At 33.1% G+C, this 17448-nt stretch overlaps 3 protein-coding genes across 3 annotated transcripts in view; 1 reads left to right on the top strand and 2 right to left on the bottom strand.

Moving 5' to 3' along the window:
* Window positions 1-2248: 2248 nt before the first annotated feature.
* Window positions 2249-4399, bottom strand: LOC119632561 (broad-complex core protein isoforms 1/2/3/4/5). The gene has a single exon (XM_038025520.1). The coding sequence runs from the start codon at window positions 4239-4241 to the stop codon at window positions 2421-2423; it is 1821 nt and encodes a 606-aa protein (XP_037881448.1). The 5' UTR covers window positions 4242-4399; the 3' UTR covers window positions 2249-2420.
* Window positions 4400-4676: 277 nt separating this feature from the next.
* On the top strand, window positions 4677-6287 carry LOC119632562 (NADH dehydrogenase [ubiquinone] iron-sulfur protein 3, mitochondrial). Its single transcript, XM_038025521.1, has 4 exons — window positions 4677-4838; window positions 4904-4984; window positions 5519-6012; window positions 6078-6287. Exons 1-4 carry the CDS (start codon window positions 4790-4792, stop codon window positions 6234-6236), a joined length of 783 nt encoding a protein of 260 aa, XP_037881449.1. The 5' UTR covers window positions 4677-4789; the 3' UTR covers window positions 6237-6287.
* A 7590-nt stretch (window positions 6288-13877) lies between these two features.
* Window positions 13878-17448, bottom strand: part of LOC119644952 (mucin-5AC) — a 22634-nt gene continuing 19063 nt past the window's right edge. The window contains 2 exon segments of the mRNA XM_038044695.1: window positions 13878-14641; window positions 16667-17448. The exon segment at window positions 16667-17448 is cut by the window's right edge and continues 1 nt beyond it. Of these exon segments, the coding sequence (XP_037900623.1) occupies window positions 14183-14641; window positions 16667-17448 (1241 nt within the window). The 3' untranslated portion in view covers window positions 13878-14182.

The following is a 17448-nucleotide window of genomic DNA, read 5'->3' as shown; positions in this document are numbered from 1 at the left end:
AAAAATCATAAATATAGTGTATCGAGTGTATGTGTATTAAATTCCAAAAATTAAAATTGATTAAATGTTAATTTGTGGTTTTCCCTAATAATAAATTTAAAATGCGCGTTTGGTAAAATTCATTGTTTGCTTTATTGGTTTTTTCTCTATTCGCGAATAAATTGATTGACGACCACATGTTCTATGGAATAAGTAATTCTATTTTGATGATTGACGCCTAAAAATTTCAAATCTCTGTTAGGTGTGCTGGTCACTACGGATAATGGTTCGACCCACGTAAATGAACTCTCAGACATTATTTAACAGAACGCCTTCTGTACCTCGCAAGGGGATCAGCTTACACCGAATGGCCCTTGGTAACTAATGTTACTTCACAACTTTCCAAATCCCAAGTGGCTCATCCACTTAAGATGGTTCATAATTTCTCCTTGCTCCAAGCGATAACCCTCAGTGGAAAAACGTAAACAAATTTCGTTTTTTTTTTTTGTTATTATTTATATGTTTTATTTCACCTTTTTATGTTAAACGCTGAAATGGTATTTTCCACAAGTTTCTCGATCTGTTTCACAGAAAACGATTGAAAAGAATTCGACGTGCCGTGTGACGCGACGTTCCGAGAACGAAATAAACGTAAACAACATTGATAGTTCAAAAAAAAAATTTTTTAATCGCCTTTGATTTGAAAAGTGTGCTATTCCGATCTAACTGTTAATTATCCATATCAGATCAGAGTTTCGATATCGATTCTTAAGTTGATCATTTCAGAAAATGACGTTTTACATGGATTGAGTTTTCTGAAATTCACTATGTGGAAACAGACTTCACGTTGAGAACTATCGAAGCACTGCCAAGTTGAGTGTCTTGCCTAAATTGTTTGAGCGAATTGTTACGCAGCATTTAGCTTTCGCTATAAAATCTTATATATCTCCATTTCGTCATGGTTTCGAAAAGGAAGATTCACTGTTGCGCTTCTCTTAGAGTGTACGGATGCTGTATATACTGATTTTAGTAAAGCGTTTGACTTAGTTAACCATAACTTATTGATCTTCAAACTCCAGGCCTCTGGCTTCCCTTTTTGTTTAGTAATATGGCTAAGCTCTTATCTGCATGGCAGATCATTCAGGGCTCTGTTTAACTTTGTCACCTCGGAGAGATTTCCAATGACGTCTGGCGTCCCTCAAGGCAGCGACTTAGGATCTCCTTTATTTAATTTATATACATTTATATACATTAATGATCTCCCCACGTTGATTAAATTTAACCAGATCTAAATGTAAGCTCACGATGTTAAACTGTTTTCTTCCTTCTCCTTTGAATCTCATTGGTATCAGCTTTAAAATGATTTAAATTATTTTGTTACAGGGTGCTCATTAGATTTTTTTCGATTTAATTCTAAAAAGTGTGAGAAGCTTTCTTTCTCAAGGAGGAATTCATTCAATACTGAGTGTTGGATCGATTCAAAAAACTTACGTTTTAATTTGGTCCTTTAAGTAAAGCTAGAACCGCGCTTGATTTTATTAAGAGGTGGTCGGAAAAGGTCAACGATTCTTACCGTGCAGAAAGGATACACATATAGGCTAATACTTGAAAACACGCCTCTGCTGTGTGGTCTCCTTCCTATAGTTGTTATGTAGATTTAATTGAATCCGTTTAAAAGCAATTCTTGCTGTTCGCCCTTAAGAACTTGGGTTAGATTGATTCGTATTTTTGTCTCCTTATGAAAATAGATTGCTTCTATTAGCTTTACCTTCGGTTGAGAAACGTAGACTTATTCTTGGTGTTTCCTTCTTAATTAAGTTAATTCGTAATGCATTTGTGGAAACTTAAATGATATCTATAACTTGATCTAAATATCGGACTCTTTAAATTGTATCAAAACAACTATTTTTAATACGGGCCATTTGCCCATGTCGTATAGTAAACTAACTAAACTAACTCTACAGCCTTAACATAAAATTAGCTGGTGTTGTTTACTGTTATCGGTTGCCAAGCGTTTGCATGTTTGCAATGGTTTAGGGGTTCGCTTGCAATTTGGAACTATACCGACTGTGGGTGCGCCTCTGTGCTAGATGCCTATATACTTTTTTTTCTATCTTATTTATACATGATTTTATTCGTTTTTTTCTTTTTTCTATTTACTTCTTTTCATATACTTTGTATTAGTTTAAGACTTACTTCTAAGAGTCAATTGAATTTGGCTGTTAGTTTATTTTGGCTGAATGTCATGTGTAAATTAATAAAAAATATCTTTAGTATACAAATAAATTTTATGTGTAATTTTTATAGTTAACAATATAGTTTCGCATATATTTCGCTTTCACATTTAAATAATTTAAAATACGCATTTAATAAAATTCATTATTTGCTTTATTGGTTTTTTCTCTTTTAGATATTGCCGCGAATAAATTGATTGGCGGATTTTATGAAAGTATAACTTCTTCTTTGATTTCGTCTTCTTCCATAGATCCGGTAGAGTGTTCAGCAGCTTCAGATGCTTCAGCTTCTGCGACACGTTTTTGAAGGTGGCGCCATAATGTGCTCTTAGATATCCCGTACACGTTGGCAGCATGATTTTGGGACATGCCATTTTGCACGCAAGCTTGCACCGCCTTGGCCAATTTAAGCTTGAGATCATCCTTTGAGGTGGAATCGCGTCTTTTGCATGTAACAAAGTCGGGCAATTGACCCTGTTGCGATAGTCGCACCTTATGACGATGTAAAGTCGACATGGGTATATCCAAATCTAGGCTGATGCTTTTCAAAGATTCACCACTTTTTAAGCGTTCATAGGCTTTAGTAACTATGGGATTTTCGCGGGCAGTTTTCATATAATCAGGATGCTTACGTACACGGCGCCAAAGAACCGTTTTCGATATGTCAAATTTCATCGCTGCTTTCTGCAAACTCAAACCGTCAGAAATGACAACTTTGCATGCCATTTCGATTGCATCTTCTTTTTTTATTGGGCGAACTGAATTAGACTCTGACGTCGATGACATATAGTTTTCGACACCTGTGCTGCGTACTCGACACCACAACTCTGTTTTGGATACATTAAATTTGGAAGCCGCTTTAGGCAAGCTTATCCCTTCGTTTATCATGGCTTGATAAGCTAAGTCAATCGGCGTCTGCGATGAGCTACAATTTACTAAATCGGTTGCACCTGACTCATTGTCTCCTGCATTTTCATTGTTTCCATTCTCTTTAAGAATAGTAAAGTTTTCATCATGTGCTTCTATTATAGAGATAGGATCTTCCGAGACATTCGCCGTATCCATTGGAGTGTCCAGCTTAACAGCGTTGGCTGTGCCAGGTCGGGCTTTTAATTTTATTGTTTTTATTTTTGGCTTTACCTCAACTACGTTATTAATAGTATTACCGCTGTGAGCAGCTGAAGAATTTGCATTTGTAACCGTAACTTCAGGTGCTGAGTCATCTAATTGCATAAGGTTCTCATCATTACTACTGTACTCTTCGCTAATATGAATTTCGACACCTTCATCCTCATTGGTGTCCATATTTGCGGAAGCTGTACTTGAAGCGGTTTCTAATTTTGGATTTTGTGTCAATGTATAAGTGCCTGAATTTTCGGTTAATATAAATTCATTGCCACCCGCAACGCCTGACACATGTTCTATGGAATAAGTAATTTTATTTTGGGGATCATGGTAGACGTCTAAAAATTCCAAATCTCTGTTAGATGTGTTGGTCGCTGTCGATGGCGATTCGGCCGGAATAACATTTGACGGTTCCAATTTTTGCGTTATGCTGTCGTGGGTGATCATTTCTTCATGACTTAAATTCAGGCTATTGCCTAAAACTCGCGTCACCACGGGAGACGGGGAACTAGATGACACAGTGTCAGTGCTGGCATTTTGTGAAGAATTTGAGTGGCATTCAAAGCTAATCGCCGATTTGATGCCTAAAATATTAATTGCTTCCAAAAATACAGATAAATTACCAGCAGATATGCATGCTTCGCCCAAGTAAATGAACGCTAAGACACTATCTAACAAAACGCCTTCAATGTCTGGCACCATCACTGTGCACTCTTGGCCCAAGGGTATATCCGTTAACAAAGAACGCATTAAATCGCTGCAGGATGATAGTACAAAGCGGTGAGCTTTCACCGAATGACCCTTGGCAACTAATGTTACTTCACAACTTTCCAAATCGCTGCGCAGATTCTTTTGTATATCCAATATGGTGGCCGAGTGGCCCATCCATTTAAGATGGTTCATAATTTCCTTTTGCTCAAAGCAATAATTCTCAGTGGAAAAACGTAAACAAATTTCGTTTTTTTTTTGTTTATATGTTTTATTTCACGTTTTTATGTTAAACGCTGAAATGGTATTTTCCGCAAGTTTCTCGATTTGTTTCACAGAAAACGATTGAAAAGAACTTGACGTGCCGAGTGACGCGACGTTCCGAGAACGAAATAATCGTAAACATCGTTGCTATTAGACAGTGTTGTTAATTGTAGTTCTAAAAAAAACTTTTTTAATTTCAAAAGTGTCTTAAATACTTTTAGTATATAAACAAATTTTATATGTCAATTTTACTGTTCACAATGTACTTTCGCGTATCTTTAACTTTCACATTTATAAAATAGTTTAACTTCAAATGCAGCGCTGTTTGTGTCGAGATAAAAAGGACAATCTCTGAAATTTAAAAAAGAAGAAGAACAAGAGACAGATGTTTATTACATAAAAATTGTCAAATCTACATTTTGGAATTGGGATAATTTTTCATTTATCCAAGAATAACTATCCTGAACAATTTGGAAGTAATGGCTGCTTTTATAAGAAGCCTGGGTATACGCTTGGCAGCTAAAAATGGTAAATTAAAATATCAAACTCAATAAATAAAATAAATAAAATATTTACATATATACATATTATAGGATTAACCGCCAGTGGCACCTTAAATACTTCTACCATACGCTTGATGAGCGCTGCAGCGGAAACAAAAAAACCCGAAATGCGTAAGTTGGAAATGTGTGGGTGACGGACGAAACTACGTAAATTTTATAATTACAAAAAGAAGTGAACTGAAAATATTTTCTGAGAAGCAAATGTTAAGTAGTTTCAAATGTTTGGATGGTGAATACAGTTTTGGAAAAATTTCTGAAATAATTTGATGCAAAATATATAATGATCCGTCTTTTTTACTTTGACGAGTTGAACTCTACTGGGATTGGCAATTTCTTACTGATACCTCTATTCGTCCTTCTGCTATGTCGTATAATCATTTCTAGTTGAAATTAATCTATCGTTTGCGCAAAAAAAAAAAATGCAATAAATTTTAATGCAAAATGATAAGAATCTATTTCGTCTGCTTTATTTTTATTTATTTTAACAATCCTTGATTTTGGAACTTGTTCCGAATAGCTCAACGTTTATATAAAACTGCAATGTATTCATTTGGAAAAAATTGTTTAATTAACAAAAGTGATATATTTTTGTATAAATACATAGTAAAGGATATGTTTCCATTTTGGGCACTGCTTTCATTTTAGCCACTGTACGTAAACCAAATGAGATGGCTCGTACTAGCTTATCAGATTTCGGACGTTATGTGGCTGAATGTTTGCCCAAATATGTGCAGAAAGTACAATTGACCGCTGGCGACGAATTGGAAGTGCTAATCGCTCCTGAGGGTGTGGTGCCAGTGTTGCAATTCCTTAAAGATCATCATCAGGCTCAATTCAGTAATTTAACCGATATTGCTGGTATGGATGTACCGAACCGAAAATATCGTTTCGAGGTCATCTATAATATACTTTCGTTACGGTATAATTCACGTATACGTGTTAAAACATATACCGATGAGTTAACACCTTTGGATTCTTGTTTCGAGGTATACAAAGCAGCTAACTGGTATGAGCGTGAAATTTACGATATGTACGGTGTGTTCTTTGCAAATCATCCAGATTTACGACGCATCTTGACCGATTACGGATTTGAGGGTCATCCTCAACGGCGTGATTTCCCTCTGTCCGGTTACGTTGAGGTATAAATTAATTAAATTAAATTTCATTTCTTTTCAATTAATGAAATTCTTTAATGTGCCTTTAGTTGCGTTATGACGATGAAAAGAAACGAGTAGTGTGCGAACCTTTGGAATTGGCACAAGAGTTTCGAAAATTTGACTTATCAGCGCCATGGGAACAATTTCCCAATTTCCGTAATGCAAATCCTCCCGCTATGGAGATAGAAACTAAAGATAAAAAATAACTTTACCCATCTTTGTAAAGTTTTCAAAAAAACTATTTAATAAACGTTAATAATATATAAAATAAAGAACTTTAAATTAATTTATTCAATTAATTATTCATTTGATGTCTTTTAACATTTATTATTATTATTATTATTATCATTTTTCCTTTCGCATACATTTATACATTTTTTAAACAATGCAATACAAAATTCAATTCAATTACTTTTTTTAATTTGCATTTTTCAAGCTTTTCTTCTTTAATGTTCAGGTACTTATCATCATCATCATTATTTGTTTTTTAAGTAACTGAAAGTACAGTACAAAAAATATTTCAAAGTTTATTTACGTTTAAAACAATTCAATCTACATTTTTTTTTTCTTACTTCTTTTCCAAGAGATTACAATTAACTAATTTTAACATTTCGCTTGTCATATATAGAGCAAATTCAATAAAACATAATATGGATACATCATTAACAGATTTTGTTAATTTTCAAAATTAACTTGACTGAATAATATAAATAATATATTATTGTTTTTTTTTTTCAATTTAAAATTTACGTAAAGATCATAGTTGCGGCGTGATGAGGACGTCAGATGAATGGACAATGCAAAATCGATCTCGTTGTTCGCGTTAATTGAAAATATGGAGATTTTATATGGTCTTCAATGCATTTTACTTCTATTCTATTTGAAAAAAACAAAATTAAATTACATTCGTCTTAGCAATCTTGGATACTTGGATGTTGGATTAAGGAATATAGAAATTTTGTCAACTGATTTGGAATATCCGAATTAATAATTTGCATTACATGGATAGGAACATCTATAAAGCAAATATTAGTTTCTCAATCTTTCCGGCTTTAAGACTGATGAAAAATAATATATGTTAGGCCAGGGCACCCCTTAGCATTTTACACCAATATGAAAAGTACAGATTTTGTAAGATCTCCGATGTCTTTGTGTGGATAATATAATAATATGAAATCTCTGGCTTTTGATAACTCGTTATAAAACTTAGTTTAGATTGCCATCAACAAATATAGCTTTGATATGTTTCTCCTCTAGAGTAGTCTTAGAACCCCGTTCTGGCTGAGTAAGGTTGTGGAGACGTTCCATGTCATGAGCAATACTTTTATTTGTGATTTTTGTGACCTAGCAACTTTGTTTCATAACAAAGTTAAGATTGACACAAAAATTTATTATGACAGTTACTCCAGAATATCAAATTTGACATAACATCATAAAAATTGCGACAAGAAAAGCACATTGTTTATTCTTATCAGAATGCCTATCTCTGTAAAAAAGCAAAAAAAAATTAGGCGCGTCACATTCATACATTAAAGTATTTCAAAAATAAGCAGTGGATAGAGTGATCAGAAAACAATAGAAATCTTGAGCTGATGACGAATACATTAAGTATACTTGACGTCAAAAATATAATGGCAAAACAAATATATTTTCCATTTTGTCGCCTGACCGGATATAATGCTGTGCGAGTGTAAAATGTAAACCTTAAGATAATTCATATTTAAAAAATCAAGCTGTCAAGAATATGAAAAGAGAAACATCTACGAATAACAATAACGCGTAATATACTTTCTCTACTTTCAAAATTATTAAAATTTTTAAATTTAAAAATTTTTTTTTTTTTTTTGCCCTATGTATATGTAAACGATATATTTAAATACGCTTTATTACGTATTGTTTCATATATTATCATACATTTGCTTTGCTTTAATGAAAGTAAATAAAATTATTATAAAAATCCGTCAAAATTGACTTTTTTTTATTAAAAAATTGAATGATGTTAATTTTTTTTTTGTTTTTTTTTTTAAGCAAAATGCAAACTAAGAATTCACTAATTCGCTTTTTGAAATTTATACTTCAGGAATTAACCAACAAACTATGCAAAATATTCAATTATTCTTAGAAATTTTAATCATTTCTAATTTGAGTTTTTTCATTCGAAATGAAATTGTTGAATTATAAACAATTACGATGTTTTGCATAAATCCATTCTAACAATGTTCTTAACTGTGTTCGATTTATATGCAAAATACTAGAGCAAGTTTCTTTTTCCTTTATGTAGAAATTCATTTTAGCCAAAAAGTAGGCTACAAAATAATGTTAGAGAAATTTTTCATTCATGCAATGAAGCGAATAATTTGATGAAAGTTCTAGCAACAACGTCAGATAAGTTTTGAATAAATCGTAACTTATATATACATCTATAGTTGACTAGTATGAATAGCGAGATCGATTGATTTGTATGCTATGTAATTGATAAACTTGAAAAAAACTTAAAAACTTTAGCATTTAGTTTTTAGTTACGAATAAACATCCGTCGCATATCAAACTAGGATCTCCGATATAGAACACAAAAAAGCGAGCGCTAACGATATTCATTCTTATAAGATCAGAAATTTCATGGAAAAATGAGTCCAAAAAATAATTTAATTATTTTTGTTATTCTATAAATTCAACTTCAGAGTTAGAATTTTAATTGAAATATGGAGGAAAAAAGCAAAAGTGCTACGAATTTCCATTGAAAGGATTTGAATTCCGTTGAGATGAACAATTGTGCTCAACTTTTAAGAATTACGAAGACACGGCATAAACTCAATGTTAACTAAGCATTGTTTTAAGATATTGTACGTTTAAAATTAGCACCATTTGCGCTACGGATTGAAATGCTCGATATATAGCTTTTTACGCATATATAAAAATATAGTTGAAATATATTTTAAATATTAATGATGCAATGTACGTAATCAATTATTAGTAAAGCCAAAATATCATACAGTGATATACATGTATCAATCAAAAACAACAGATATGAGAAAATTCAGTTCAACGCAAACATAATTTTTCTCTCCTTATCCCGCTTGCTGCAAAATGATTCACACACACACACACACACACAAACACAGTATTATTTAAATCAATTGAAAACGATCTTATGAGAAACTTAACTTTAGATATTTTATAATTATTTTATATTAGCATTTGTTTTTCTTTACTTCTTTTGGTCAAATAGAAGTTTTTCAAAATATTTTTACAAAGTGTTTTCAAAATTGTCCATATACAATTTTTTTTATTTACAGTTAGTGGAACTGCTTTGATGTATTTTTTTATAACTCTTACAAAGTGTTTTCAAAATTGTTCCTAAACAAAAGTTCTGTTAACATTGAATGGAACTGTTTTGTAATTTATTTTTATAACTCTATTAAAATACAAATTTTATAATATTACTACAATAACGCCATAAAGTTTGTGGAGTTAATTTTGATGACAAGCGTTCAAAATATTCTTATTGTTAAGAGTCATCAAAACTATGAGCTTAAGATTTGTAAAACCGAACATTTCATAGGTTATTGTACTCACCACTGGAAACACGCATACACACACATACATATACGCATATGCGGCGAAATCACTGTAATGAACACCCAATTCATGTTTTTACGCGGCCACATGTCCCTTAGAAAACCGTGGAAAAAAAATCGTGTAAAAGTATACAGGCGACACGTGGTATATTTGTGTAATTTTAAAAAATTTTGTAAGTTGAAAAAACTTTAACTATTTTCTCAAAACAACCGTGCAAAAAAAGTAATAATGAAAACATATTTTTTACATATTTTTTGTAAAACAGTTACAAAAATTATCACAAAAAAAAAAAAAAAAATTAATAAATAAAACTAGTGTACAGTGTAAATTCCGTCCATAAATGTAATATATGAAAATTTAAACTGAAATTAGAAATAAAAATTAATTTCGCAAGCATACCTCGCTATTTGATAACAAGCGTACAGGTTTAAGAGTGGATTAAAAATGCTTTTATTAGTTTATATGTCAGGTATGTACAGCACAACTGTCGAGTTTGATTCAAATAAAGAATTTCGTTCGTTCTTAATAGCCGCTGTTGGCTTCTTTGTTGCTACTGTGTTGTTATAGCAGCTGGGCATAAATCGATCGATTTTTAATCAAGGCTTTTCTTCAACTGACTTTTGCTGTCGTAAACATAAGTTTGTGTAAGACACTGTCAAAATTACAATTAAACAAAAAAAAAAAAAACTTTCGTTTTGGGATTCGTGTGAAAAAGAGTATTTGTTTGTTCTTATTGATGAATCGTGTTATTTTAAAATTGGCTAAAAACGAGACCGTGTAGTAAAGCATATATATATGCTCGATCATCGTGAGTAGAAGAATGGATTTATAAAGGCATCTCTGCTAGAGCAGAGAGACTCTGTGACAATTACGATCTCAAATTTTTACTATACAAGAAGTTAAATTCGATCCAAATGTGAATAAAAAAAAAAAAAAAAAATGAAAAAAAACAAACAAACAAAATTAATAGTTCTCTCTCTTTCCCACAAATTTAGGCTTTAATAATATAAAGTAGAGTCTACAGTTTAATGCTTTATGTTGTGACTTTAATCTGTCAAATTTCAAAGACGGTGGATGACGAGTGTACAATTAATTACCTATAAAGTCAAGTCGCAAAATATTTTGTACGCGTATATAGAGTGAATAGAACTTTTTCATCTCGTTTATAATGAAATACCGGATCAAATTTAAGTGGTGAGTAATGGAAGATTCGCCCGAAACCGAATATTGCTATTGCTGGATTATCAAGCTTGAAATTGAATATTATTATCTATTCGGTGATTTATTAGAGGGACATCTAGAGGACACCTATAAGTAATCAATTATTTGGATTTATAATTGTGACGGCGTCCGTACCTCTTCACGAACATTTTCGTCATTGCATACATTTTCACCTTGATGAGGAGGGATTCAATGTAAAGTGTCAATGCTCGTTTAGAAGGTCTCCTGCTTCTATTAATTATGAATTCTCTTGGAGAGACCTCGAAGCGGACGATCAGTTGAGTACTGATAGTTTATTTCGTTAAGGGAAGAATTCACAATCGACAGGAAAGATTGCAAACTTCCCTCCTACTTAAATGTAAATGTTTATGTAAATTTTATTATGAAAAAATATTTTATTTACATAATAACTTTGTGTTTGCGGTTATAACTTTTAAGTTATATTCGATTTTAATTATCAGATGCAAACAAGATTAAAAAAGAAGAAGAGGACGACGATAATACACGGTTATATAAATTTCGGTTTGCTTTATAATTATTCGGAGCAAAGAATTGTATTTGCCTTCAAAAATTAGAAATATATAAGCTTCTTTTTCTTCTTCTTCTTATTTCTTTAATTTTTTACTTTTTTTTTTATTTTTTATTTTAAAAATTAATTACATTATAAAATTTGTGTATCAAATAAGTGCATATTTATAAAACACATTTTCATTATACAAATTCACATATCGTAAGCTTAAGTTAAGCTGTCATTAGAATGCAGAACCTGAAATTGGAGAATTTTTCTTTCATATCTTACGTGCCATTCGCCATTCATTTTTGATAAAACCGCAGATCGATAGCTATAATCATTTAAAATTTTCGTGATTCAACTAAAACACAACATGTGTGTACTACGTGGGTATAGCTTTTAGGTACGCAGCAAAGGTGATTGGCATTGATCTGGAGAAACGTTTTTTCAAATATGCTCTAAAAACGCATATGCAAGCATAAAAGTATTACATATGCAAAGATAGACATCTCTCTCGCTCCCGTCATCTTTTGTAATTTTTCTTGTACCCACCACCGATCGTTAGAGAGGTAAAGCAATTTTATCATTGCATTCATAACATCTCGTAATATTCGTTAAGGAAGTAAAGACATTATAGCGGGCCATGGTCCACCATTAAATACCCTACGCTATTTTGCTATTCAGTCAATTATTTAGTGTAATGACTTTTTTAAATGAAACGTTAGTGTGACGAGTGGTCGGACGAATAACCCGATCGATCCAAAAAGTTTGCAATAGCGTATGTGGACGGGAAAAAACATGTTCCAGGTGTATCAAAATTCATTAAAATATCTCAAAAATTGTTGAGTAGTAATTGAACGTATACGATATAAGGTGGACAATTGGACAGACAGACAGACAGACAAACGTAGCTTATCGGTATAATAATAAGTGCGTCTATCTCAAGTCCTCTCTCGATATTATACACATCCTCACAAGTATGTATATCAAACATACAAACAATCTATCGCTAGCAGGGACATATCATATGATTATTGCAAAATAAATCCCGTTTAAATGGATTGCAGGTGGAAAGTAGAAAAAGCTTATGATATACACTTACGCAAGCGTATCGCATCTTATACGTACGTACATACATTCGAAATTGTTGTTTTTGTTTTTAGGAAAACCTTTGGAAAATGGATTTACTTATACCGTATATGACGTATATGAGATAATTGCCTGAACTGAACCAAATCGTGAGAAACGGACATGAAGTTTGTTTACTTCTATGTTTATTAATTTCTATTTTCAACTATGTAAAATCACATATGAATTAGTATATATATTATATATAGTCAATGTTTTAATATGACCAATCGTTTAGGCGATGCTGTCCCCCTTTACGAGAGCCATGAGAAAAAGAGATGGTAGAGACGAGTAGATGGACCGCATAGTGGATGCGTTATGCAACCATTACAGCGATATGACCAAATATGCTCTTTTGCGTTAATGGATTTTGATTCCCGCATGGACAGGCGATTGTTCAGATTATAGCTCACAATTTTTTTTTTTTGGTTCAAATGTAGGAATTAGAAGAACTAATAAGCTAAAGATCAAGTGAATACGAGAATCCAAGTTACAGTTACGATCGACCGTTAGCCCCGTGAGTATTTATTGAAGTTTTTTCTTTTGGTCCCCTTGTCCCCCTCAATTAATTTTAGAAATCAGTTTATGAAAAAACGTACAATGTATGTGCGATTAAAATCTTCAATTGGCCATCCTATGCTATCTTATATAATCGTGTCATAATTATTGAGTAGTAACATTTACGCTTGCTAAGTATATTACTGGCATTTCTTGTTTTTTCTTGTTTTTCTTGGTTTTTTTTTTTTTTTTTTTTTTTTTTGCGATGAAACAACGAAAGCAAGCAAAATTAATTAATTCTTTTTTCGTTTTGGTATTTATTAACCCTTTTGCGACAATATTGCATATACAAATATTTCGACCAGGCGCAAAAAGCAAAAAATAAAAAGAAAAGATGATTAGCATTCTACTATAAACTACTACATGCTAAATATTGATTTAACTTTGTAGCTAATATATAAAAATATATATATTTGCGTATTGAACAAACAGAGCCACAAATACAGACACACACATGCATACACACATGCATACACACACACACACACACACACACGCGCGCGCCCAAATTTATTAAGTTTGATTTTTCTTTTGTTAAAATTTAACTTTTATAACAAATATTATTATTGCGCCTTCCAACAGGAAGACTTTTTACAACAATTCAACAAATTTAATATTGAAGGCTTTTTGCAAAAAGGTTAACTCTCTCTCTCTCTCTCTCGCTCTCTCTCTCTCTCTACGCAGCACATTTGTAAAGAACTTGGCTTTTTCTCCCACCTAACCCCCGCTTTTTCGTCGTCATCTATATTTTTGATTAAAACCTTTTTTTTGTAAGCCTTGTACCAACAAATAAAAATCTCTTTCGTGGGGCTTTTTTTGTTTTTCGGTTTTTTTTTTTTTTTTTTTGTTAATAAACGAGAAGAGATTTACCAAAAGATTAAACAAACAAATAGGATTTTGGGATTTTTGTGCATGTGTTAGAGATGTAACCAAAAATCCCTTGACAAATAACAAATATGCTAAGAAAGATCGCTATTCTTCTTCTTTCGTTTTACCTTTTTCTTTTTCTTCTTCTTATATGTAACGAACTTCTTTCTTTCTACTGTTTGACTAAAAAATCAAGAGCATTAATGATTGTTTATAATAACAATAACAACAAGATTGAAGGCTGAAAGACACACTGACTTCGAATCAAGTAGTTGTCGATCATTCATTTTAAGTTTTTTCTGTTTTAGTGTAACGTCTAGCTGCCGATGTTTTCGTCAAATTTCGATGATCGATTTGATTATTAGTTGTAGTGGCAGTAGTTGTGATCGCACTACTGCTACTATTACTACTATTACTGGTTGTTGTGGAGGGAATAGCTGTTGTTGCTGCTGTTGTTGCTGTTGTCGTTGTTGCTGATGATGATGACGATGATGACGATGATTGAGCAACTGCTGCTGTCGCATTGGCAACTTCATTATTCAAACGTTCGTGATATTCTTGAAAGCACGGCACAATACATAAATTCGTCTGACACTCAGGACAATGATATTTAGTTTTGCGCCGCAAAATTCGACCATGCCCATCGATAGTATTCCAACAAAAATTGCAACCCAGGGCCGGTCCAGGCCGTATAACTGGACAATGACTAGCACGTGGATTCTCCAAAGTTATTATTTCTCGCGAAGTCTGCAATACACCAAAAGGAGATAACAATTTTGAAATAAACGTATAACTAATTCACTTAGAAAGAATTTTCTTTTCCCTAGATTTCCTACACCACTTGTGGTAAGAGGGGGGCGGGGGGAGGAATATATTAAGTTAGTGCGGACGTATGTAACACACAAAAGAGCTTAAGATAGAACTAACATTTATGATACCAATCGATTCAGAATCATCATCCGAATTGTTGATCTAAGGCTATCTGTCCGTCTGATGTCTGTCCATGTAATCATGCCATATTTCGATAAAATTTAGTACAGTTACGTGTTGCCACTCGAGGACGAACGATATTGAAAATGGTTCGGACCGGTCCACTTTTTCCACCATATAACGCTCTATTGTGAGAAGTCATTATATGAAAAAATAGTAATTTTCAAAATTTCTCAGCAAAAGTGGCTAAATAGTAGTATTTCGGCATTCTAAATTGGTGTGAAATCTTTCGAGCGGATCGGGCAATTTTTTTTTACTCCCTCCCATATAACTGTTCCTACGGAAATTAAAGCTACAAATGTACGGTAAAAAGATCGAATTTCCAATATTTCATGGTGGAAAGTAGCTCAGTAAATCAAGTAAATTGACAAAGCAACCTGGAACATGGATCGAGCAAGTCTATTTTTTGGATACCACCGCATATAAGAATTCTCATGAAACGTAATCCCTTATATGCCAAAAAAACTCGAATAATTAAAACCACATGGGTCTATTTCTTGGCCCCAATCCACATAAGATATCCAATAAGTAGTAAATTAATCTTTTATATATATTGATAATTAAGAGATTAATTCATAGTAGCGTTTCAGAAAAAAAATTTAAGGTTAACAAATTTGAATCACATAAGACTACTTTTTTTTGGACCCCAATACATATAAATGCTATCACGAGGCGCAAACACTTATGTGGAGAGAAAATCTAACGAGCGAATCACTGTATTAGGCGAAGTCGTATAGGATATGTAATAGTCGCCGTTGTCCGACTATAACATTTTTATGCGAAATGAAAACGAATTTAATTTCACTGCTTCAATGCTTGAATATTGAGTTATACACTTATTAAGTGCGCTGAGCTTAAATTCTGCATATATATATATATATATATATATATATATATCATAAATATATATGTTTATTAAATATGTATATTCATATATACATATTCATACTGAACGAACTGAACTAATCGGTATTCCCAATAATAGTGAGTAGAAAGCTAACCGTGCTGAAAGTTTGTAATTTATTAGAAATAAAATATTAGGTGTGTTAATAAATTCTTTCCTTTTTTTTTCTTTTAATGGAACTCAACATGATTTAAAATATACTTTTTGCAAAGCTTAATGATCGGAATATTCACAAGAAACTTCAAAGCAAAATATAAAATATCTTCAACTTTGCGCAACCGTTGATTTGCCAAATCTGCGACTGACATCGATCCCAACTGGTGGCAATTAAAGAAACGCAAGTCTAGAGATCACGTCGCTATCGGGAAATGTTTCTAGTTCAAACTGTAGACCATGCCCTCGGGTTGCCTTTCCTTGAGACAGACAGACAGACAGACAGACAGACAGATAGACAGAAAAAGAAAAAAATAAATAACTAAAGTAATTGTAAATTTGGAAATAGTTATGACATCAAAATGAATCCTTTTCACGAAGTACCACCATGTGGCTGACGGTCTTCCTGTCAGAAGGACGGCATTGAACGGCAACGACCCAATCGAGGACCATTTGTAGAGCACAGAGAGAACATTTGACACTGCCTTTACGAGTTATGCACCGACCTTTATTATGCACAGTCCGCATCAAAAAATAAATGTCATATAAATCGGATTCAAAAAATATGTGGCCTATAAACTTAGTCCTAAATTAACCTATAAACATAAACAACACACACATTTTATATTAATTTTACCCAGGAATCGCGTAATTGACTATGACGCTCGCTGCATTCATTGTGAGAAACGTGATAGTGAATTTATTTCAAAGTGGATCGATCTTACCTGTGGGGAGGATACGGATCTTTGCAACTCTTCGTTTCTAACACGCAGTGTAGGTAAATGTTCGAGTGAGCTGCTGGTGCTGCCACTGTGTACACCCGATGTTGTTGACGACGTTGACCCATGTGGTTGTAGAGATTTAGAGGTACGTAATCTGTTATTGTGGCCGACAGTGAGAGTCGACGATGTGGACGCAACTGCCAATGAAACTGAGATATTGTCTCTGGAAACGGGACGCTCTGGTATTGGAACTGAAGAACGTTCGGAACTCAAATAGATGGTAGTGAACTGGGGTAGACTTAAAGTTTTAACGGGACTTGTAGTATCTGTAACAGCTGAAGTTACTGAATTATTATTGCCAGAAGCAACAATTGTTTGCTGTGATTGCTGCATTTGCTGCGGCACTATGTAATGCGATGAGCCAGCAGGCGGCGGTGAGGAACTGGCATAAATCGATTCCGGTAGGGATATGTGTTGAGAGTGTTGTAAGGGTGCACTAGACGCGACATATGTAGCATTGGTATTTGAAAGCTGATGTGAATATTGACGATGTAATGATACAAATGGATTGGTTAGGGTGCTACTTAAGTTACCGCTACTGCTAACTGTTAAATGAGCGGACGTATGTTGACTAGGTAACAGAGGATCCGAATGTTGTTTTATCAAGAACGGCGTATTCTGTGGCACAGTAAGTAAGTGAGGTGAAGTTGGCGAGACACTGGGTGCCGGTTCGGATGAATGCCTTTCAATACGTGGCGGTACTGTTAATAAATGATGATGATGAT

Source organism: Glossina fuscipes, unplaced genomic scaffold, assembly GCF_014805625.2.
Source record: "Glossina fuscipes isolate IAEA_lab_2018 unplaced genomic scaffold, Yale_Gfus_2 1, whole genome shotgun sequence".
NCBI lineage: Eukaryota > Metazoa > Arthropoda > Insecta > Diptera > Glossinidae > Glossina > Glossina fuscipes.
Note: the sequence above shows the minus strand (reverse complement) of the source record. Positions and strands in the feature narration are given on the sequence as shown.

What these genes read in the sequence shown, in the direction of transcription:
- LOC119632561 (XM_038025520.1), bottom strand. Translation starts at nt 4,241, where the DNA reads ATGAACCATCTTAAATGGATGGGCCACTCGGCCACCATATTGGATATA.
- LOC119632562 (XM_038025521.1), top strand. Translation starts at nt 4,790, where the DNA reads ATGGCTGCTTTTATAAGAAGCCTGGGTATACGCTTGGCAGCTAAAAAT. An exon ending in ACGCTTGGCAGCTAAAAATG is followed by an intron (nt 4,839 to 4,903) that starts GTAAATTAAAAT and finishes TACATATTATAG; the next exon opens with GATTAACCGCCAGTGGCACC. An exon ending in AACAAAAAAACCCGAAATGC is followed by an intron (nt 4,985 to 5,518) that starts GTAAGTTGGAAA and finishes CTTTCATTTTAG; the next exon opens with CCACTGTACGTAAACCAAAT.